Below are 7,720 nucleotides of genomic sequence, written 5' to 3'. Positions count from 1 at the left end.
GGCCGTGACTCTCGCGAAAGTAAAACCGTGTCTCTCGCGGAAGCAAAACCGTGACTCTTGCGAAAAGAAAAAAAAGAAAACACGTTTTTTTGCACAATTTTTTTATTTTTTATTTTATTTTTTATTGAAAAATTAGGGAAGACCGGTGAAAAACCAAAACGTCGAAAAAAACCCCAGAAAAAACCATTAAAAGCCGAAAAAGCATGCGAAAAAAATAAAAAAAAAGTTCGAAGGGAGCGGCCAGGACGCGACACGCGGCAAATGACTGAGAGCGCGCCAAGTGGCACTGATTGTTGCGAGGCTCCCAAAGAAGCGCTCGTTAATTAGTTGCTCTCGGTTGATGGCTTTCAAAAATCAATTCCAGGTTTCAGAAAAAAAAAGTCTATTCCAGGAGCCTCGTTTTTTTTTAGCGGTTCCAGGAGCCTCGGCTGGGCATTTTGTCTGACGAGCCAAAAACAGCAGGATCAGGCCGAAACATTTTCAGGCCTATTCAGATCGGCCCGTCTGTTATTTTTATCTGGCCTATCTATTTCTGTCCGGTCCGGTCCGGTCCAGAGGCACGAGCCGGCCCGCTCGATTCGTCCAGCCACCTGCAATTCTGCATCGCGTTCCACCGGAGTTCGATTTTTTTTTTAAACAACACCGGAATTCGAATTGGGAAGCCGTCTCCGACTGGAGGTGGAGGGCGCGCACGCGCCGCCCGGCCGGCCTACATATAGCGCACCGCACGTTGATTGACCAACAACAGACCAGCAATCATCTGCACGTTCGGATCCTTGCTAGGTTGGTAGCAATGGCGATGCCGAAGCACCCCGCGGACGGCGCAGTAGTCGACCGCCGGCTCGACGCGACCACGATATGCTTCTCCGAGGAGCCCGCGCCGGCAGCCTCCGACGGCGGCAGCCACCGGTTCGCCCTGCGCGTGATGTGCAGCGTGACGCGGTCCCTGGAGTTCCGCAGGAGCGGCCGGCACCCGAAGGTGGTGCTGCATAAGTACACCATGTAAGACAATAAGTTTTGGGAACCAGCACAACCCTCTAGGGGTGGCTTATCTCATTATATATAATGGTTTTGTTACAATACGTACATAGGTACAGAAGCTATACATAATCTAACACCCTCCCTCAATCTTAGCCACTTTCTAAAGAACTGAGAAGGGTAAGATTGCGCCTACCAGCCTCAAACTGTGGCAGTGGTAAAGGCTTAGTGAAGATGTCTGCAAGTTGATCCTTAGATGAGATAAACTTGATCTGGAGTTGCTTCTGTGATACACGTTCCCGTACAAAGTGATAGTCAACTTCAATGTGTTTCGTTCGGGCATGAAATACTGGATTTGCAGAAAGGTATGTAGCACCGATGTTATCACACCAAAGAATAGGAGGCTGTGGTTGAGACAAACCCAACTCCTGAAGCAAAGACTGCACCCAAATAATCTCTGCAGTAGCATTAGCCACAGCCTTGTACTCAGCTTCAGTACTGCTACGTGACACAGTAGCCTGTTTCCGAGCACTCCAGGCGATCAAATTAGGGCCAAAGAATACTGCATAACCCCCCGTGGATCGCCTGTCATCTGGGCTACCAGCCCAATCTGCATCAGAGAAGGCCGAAAGGACCCGAGAGGAAGTCGGCCGAATATGCATACCAAATGTCAGGGTGAACTGAACATAACGAAGAATGCGTTTAACAGCAGCCCAATGAGTATCTCTGGGAGCCTGAAGATACTGACAAACCCTGTTAACAGCATAAGAGATATCTGGTCTCGTGATCGTCAAGTACTGAAGTCCACCAACAATGCTCCTGTACTCTGTGGCATCCGCAGGAGACAAAAGCTCACCATCAACAGCTGTTATCTTGTCAGTAGACGACATGGGTGTGGTGATCGGTTTGCACTTCAGCATGCCCGCTCTTTGTAACAACTCCAAGGAGTACTTCTTCTGCGTAAGGACAAGACCAGTAGCACGAGAAGTGACCTCAACTCCAAGAAAGTAGTGAAGCTTCCCAAGATCTTTGACTGCAAAATCAGCACCAAGAGAGCAGACAAGAGCATCAGCAGCATACTGAGAAGAGCTGACAAGGATAATATCATCGACATATACCAAAAGATACATAGTGACTTCTGGCTTCTGTAGAAGAAATAATGAAGTGTCAGCAGTGGATGGCACAAACCCATGAGCACGAAGGGCAGAGGCAAGGCGGGCATGCCAGGCACGAGGAGCTTGCTTCAAATCATATAGTGCTTTGGAGAGACGACAGATATAGTCAGGACGATCAGGATCAGAAAAACCAGGCGGCTGTTTCATATAAACCTCTTCCTCCAAAAAACCATGTAGAAAAGCATTCTACACATCAAGTTGACGAAGTGACCAACCACGAGAAACAGCAATGGAGAGAAGAAGCCGAATAGTGGTAGGCTTGACGACAGGACTGAAGGCGTCCTCATAGTCAAGACCATGGCGCTGCCGAAAACCGCGAGCAACAAGTCGCGCTTTGTAACGCTCAATAGATCCATCCGAATGCTTCTTCACTTTGAATACCCATTTTGAGTCAATAATATTTACCCGTGGTGGTGGAGGAACGAGAGTCCATGTCTTGTTACGAAGGAGAGCATGAAACTCCTGCTCCATAGCCTCTCGCCAATGTGGAATGCGCAGGGCAGCCTGATATGAGCGAGGCTCAGAAGATGGATCCGCAACAGCAGCAGCCAACCAAGCAACCGTACCATCCTTACGTTCCTTAGGTTTGAAAATGCCACTGCGACTGCGTGTATGTGGTCGGGACACAGGAACCACCGAGGTCGACGGAGCAGCCTGCAACGGGCTGGAGGACGGCGACGTTGACGAGTCAGCCGGTGACGAGGAGCCAGACACAGTAGCCTCGGGCTCGGTCGGCGAAGAAGGTCGGCCCACCGGTGAAACCGGCAGAGCAGACGAAGCAGCTGGCGACGCCGGCGTCACAGACCGGGCCGATGGCGAGCCCGGCATAGTGGGCCGTGGCGCGGCCGATGTCGCGGGCCGATCCGCGGATGAAGGCGACGTGAGGACAGTGTCGCGGACCCGAGCTGCAGGCGAAGACGGCGTGACGGGCCGAGCCGCGGGCGAAGACGGCGTGACAGGCCGAGCCGCTGAAGACTCGGCGGCCGCTGGCGAAAAGGGCCGAGCCGCTGGAGACTCGGCGGTCGCTGGCGTAACGGACCGAGCAGTGGAGATGCTCGGCGCGACGGGCTCTTCGGGTGACCATGCATGGGCACGCAAATCGATGCCATGCAACATAGGGCGATCAACGTGCCCATCAGAAGCGGTGATGATGATGGTGAATCCTCCAAAAGCTCCAAACGAGCCCCACGTCCGGTTCCTGCACCATGGTTCGGTAACAGCAAAGGAGAGTATGCAACATCATCAAATTGGTCAGAAGCAACAGAGGATGAATGCAGAGATGGTGGTTCGACAGTGGACACAGGAAGTTTGGCAAAGGGAAAAACATGCTCATCAAACACGATTAGTGGGAACATGAAGACATTTGTAACCTTTATGGAGAGAGCTATAGCCAAGAAAAACACACTTCTTAGAACGAAACACAAGCTTGCGCTTATTATATGGACGAAGATGCGGCCAGCAAGCACACCAAAATACCTTGAAAAAGGTATAATCAGGTTGTTCATTAAGGAGAACCTCAATGGGAGTCTTCATGTTTAAAACACGAGTGGGAGTACGGTTGATGAGAAAGAATGTCCCTCGTGCCCCGATCCTTAATAAAAAGATCAAAAGGGTGAAATTCACAAAGCACATTATTATCACGTGTGAGTTTAGGAACTGAAAGAAGATTACGGGTCACAGATGGAACTCGAAGAACATTGCGAAGCTGAAGACTCCTATTGGCATGTCTAGTGAGAAGAGATGCTTGACCAATATGAGAGATGTGCATACCTGCTCCATTGGCGGTGTGGATCTTGTCGGAGCCATGATAGGGTTCACGAGTGTGAAGCTTCCCCATCTCGCTGGTCAGATGCTCTGTCGCCCCAGAGTCCATGTATCAGTGTGGATCGATGGAGTAGGACTGAGTGTGTCCCTGTTGCTTCTGCGGCGAGGGACGATCAGCCATGGCGACCTGACGGGCATTGTTGCGTGTATCTTTGCCGTCATTGCCAAGACCAAGGAAGCTTCGCTGGAAGCGCTTATGACACTTGGAGGCCCAGTGCCCATCGCGGCCACAAAGCTGGCACACACGTGGACCACCAGCCCCCGGTAAGGTCGCAGTAGGTGGGGGGGCCGAGGCGGGCGACGGTGGCAGCCCCAAGGGAGACCGGGGTGATGAAGAAGAGCGGCCACCCTTGGTGGCGGCGTTGGCCGAGAGGGAGCCAGTGCCCCTGGTGCGGCGAGTCTCGACCCGTTGCTCAGTGAGAAGGAGCCGAGAGAAAACCTCGTGTGCCAGCATGGGTGTCGAGTTGCCCCGCTCGTTGATGATCTCGACTAAGGCATCATACTCCTCATCAAGACCATTGACAATAAACGAGTTGAACTCGGAGTCGGTTAGGGGCTGTCCAATGGAGGCCAATGTGTCGGCGAGGCCCTTGACCTTGTTGTAGAACTCAGTGGCAGTGGAGTCAAGCTTCTGACACTCTCCAAGCTGACGACGGAGTGCAGAGACACGAGCCTGGGACTGCGCTGCAAAGGTGTGCTCAAGGATGGTTCAGGCCTCATGAGACGTCTTCGCGAAGACAACAAGGCCGGCAACTGCCGGCGAAAGCGACCCCTGGATGGAGGAGAGGCTCGTCTGGTCCTGCCCCGTCCAGACGCGATGGGCCGGATTGTAGACCGGACCGTGCACGCTGTCTACCAGCGCGGGTGGGCAGGGAAGCGATCCGTCGACGTAGCCTAGCAGGTAGTGACTCCCCAAGAGCGGGAGAACCTGCGCACGCCAGAAGATGTAGTTGTCGGCGGAGAGCTTGATGGTGATGAGATGACCGAAGTGAAACGGCGGCGGCGAAGACGATCCCATCGAGGAGGCTGCCTGGGGTGCAAACACCATGGAGGCAGCCGGAGGCACCGAAGCCGATGCGGGAGGAGGCGGGACCGCAGCCAGGGCGGGCGCCGCAAAGCTCACGGCCGGTGCGGACGCCACAAGGCCCGCAGCCGGGGCGGACGCCGCCAACCCCGCCAGCGGGGCGGTGTGATCCGCTTGCGGCAGGAGCGGCGGGACGACGCCTGCGGAGTCCGCAGCGGACGGCGGCGCCGCGGTGTGGACCACGAGATCACGCCCGAGCCAGGGCGCCGGCAGCGTGGAGAAGACGGAGCCGATGCTCCTTGTCCCGATCGGAGCGGGAACGGAGACGGCATCGAGCGGGAGGTTGAGCAGAGCCGCAAGAGAGGCCGGGAGGAAGCCCGCAGCAGTGGAACCGGTGGTGGCGACGCTCGACATGGCGGCGGCGCGATCGGTGGCGCGGCGGCGGCGGTGAAGGCGGCGGCGGCTGCGGCGGCGGTGCGGGTATTAGGGTTTAAAAGCGGAAGCGATCGTAACCTAGCGTGATACCATGTAAGACAATAAGTTTTGGGAACCAGCACAACCCTCTAGGGGTAGCTTATCTCATTATATATAATGGTTCTGTTACAATACGTACATAGGTACAGAAGCTATACATAGTCTAACACACCAAGGCCGGCTGCGATTCCGCCATAATGTTCCCTGTCGGCGACCTGTCCACGCTACAGAGCGACAGCGCCTGCCAAGGTGCCCTCCGCGGGATGCTGGCGGAGCTGGGTCAGCTCCGGGCTCTCCACCTCGACGAGGACGAGTGGGACGCTGTCGTGCCCGCGGAAATCGTGCCGCAGATCGTCCGCGTGGCGCGCGGCGAGGACGCCAAGGACGGCTTCACTTTCTGCTTCGCGATGAATGTGCACCGGCGGATCATACACGGCGAGGAGGCCCTGCTGATGGCGTGCAAAGAGAGGGAGCTGGACCTGGACGGCGCCGGGACGACGGACGACTGCGCGATCTGTCTGGATGGCCTGGAGGGAGAGCCCGCCGTGGAGCTGCCGGCTTGCCGGCACTCGTTCCACCGCCGGTGCATTTCCACGTGGTTCTCCAAGAAGACGACGTGCCCCATGTGCCGCGAAGACGTTATAGACTCTGTGCCCTGCGGAAGTTTCTGAACCTGTCGACTGTAGTGTACCGTAGAAACGTACTGTATGACTCAAGGGTAGCCCAGCAGCTTTTTGGGTAATTTTTTTGTGTACATAACTACTACACCTGTAATACATGATCTGAAAAACATCAAAATTAATCAGATAACTGAATCTTCCTTCCGTAACACTGTCCAAATCTTCTTCCGGTTCTTCCCTATTTGTGTTTTATATTATTCTTTTTGTTTCTACTAGCAATCATGCCGTACGTTGCACCAATAAAAAAAGGAACATTTACATCTGTGCCCCTAACTCGAACCCACTACTCAGATTTGCCCCTAATTTTGAAGCATGCTCAAATTTGCCCCTCCGCCGTTAAGTCACTACTCAGAAATGCCCTTCCGTACAGTACTGTAACACTTTCCGTCCAATACTGTAGCACTTTTCGTCTGCTACAGTACACATTGGCCTTTGACGGTCAAAGGCCTTTGACTGGATGGAAGGGCATTTCTAAGTAGTGACTTAACGGCAGAGGGGCAAATTTGAGCATGCTTTGAAATTAGGGGCAAATCTGAATAGGTGGTTCGAGTTAGGGACAGAAATGCAAATGGCCCATAAAAAATGGTTTGCTAAAAATCAGTCGACTGAGATTTAACCAAGTTTCAGTCGACCATGCAACATTTTTTCTCAATGGTTGTAACTTTTTTATACTAGTTGCAGCATTCGTCTTGTTGGTTGTAGCATGTTGTCCCTCATCGATTGTAGCATATCGTCTTACCGGTTGTAACATTTTTCATTGACGGTTGTAGCATTTTAATCACACCGGATGCAGCCCCAATTTTCATTGCTTGTAAAACTGTTGCAACATTTTTCATCATCGGTTGTAGCATCTAGCCGTGCCGCTTGTAGCAAAAAAACTATGCTGACGTCACTCGACTGAGACTTGGTTAAGTCTCAGTCGACTGAGTTCTAGACAGACCCATAAAAAAACATCCAATCGTCAAATCGCAATAAGAACGATTCCACCCCTTTACAGGTCCACATTATCTATTTTAAAATAGTGCCTCACTTGTGTTGTCGCTTATCATTTTTCTTGCCCTCGTCGACCATGGTCAGTCCCAAGGTGATGATCTCGATCATCGTTGTTAAACAAATTAGGGTTTGGAACAATGCTCAATGCCCTTGGTGGGCACGGATGTCATATATTTATAAGAGGGAACCGTACAAATACCGGTTATATTACAACACATATATCTACCATATACTTAGTCTAACACTCTCCCTCAATCTTAACTATGTCCTGAAACACTCAGAAGGTTAAGATTGCGTCGACATTCTTAAAAAGAAGGCAAGGGCAAGGGTTTAGTGAATATATCAGCAAGATGATCCTTAGAAGGAACAAACTTGATCTGAAGAAACTTTTGAGCAACACGTTCCCTCACAAAGTGATAGTCAACTTCAATGTTCTTCGTTCGGGCATGAAACACTGGATTGGATGAAAGATAGGTAGCACCAATGTTATCACACCAAAGGACAGGCGGCTGAGTTGGAGAGACCTTCAACTCCCGAAGCAATGACTACACCCACATGATCTCAGCTGTGGG

At 52.3% G+C, this 7,720-nt stretch overlaps 1 protein-coding gene across 1 annotated transcript; it reads left to right on the top strand.

The window, feature by feature from the left end:
- Window positions 1–759: 759 nt before the first annotated feature.
- LOC123042399 (uncharacterized) lies at window positions 760–6,413 on the top strand. The gene is made up of 2 exons (XM_044464863.1): window positions 760–999; window positions 5,648–6,413. The coding sequence occupies exons 1-2, from the start codon at window positions 794–796 to the stop codon at window positions 6,144–6,146; spliced, it is 705 nt and encodes a 234-aa protein (XP_044320798.1). The 5' UTR covers window positions 760–793; the 3' UTR covers window positions 6,147–6,413.
- The last annotated feature ends 1,307 nt before the right edge of the window (window positions 6,414–7,720 follow it).

The sequence above is a fragment of the Triticum aestivum genome, chromosome 2B, assembly GCF_018294505.1.
Source record: "Triticum aestivum cultivar Chinese Spring chromosome 2B, IWGSC CS RefSeq v2.1, whole genome shotgun sequence".
Classification (NCBI taxonomy): Eukaryota; Viridiplantae; Streptophyta; class Magnoliopsida; order Poales; family Poaceae; genus Triticum; species Triticum aestivum.
This window is presented reverse-complemented; position numbering and strand designations above follow the sequence as displayed.

Excerpts from the sequence above, each read along its gene's own strand:
- LOC123042399 (XM_044464863.1), top strand. The coding sequence starts at position 794 with ATGGCGATGCCGAAGCACCCCGCGGACGGCGCAGTAGTCGACCGCCGG. Across the intron at positions 1,000-5,647 it reads GTGGTGCTGCATAAGTACAC|CAAGGCCGGCTGCGATTCCG; the intron begins CATGTAAGACAA and ends AGTCTAACACAC.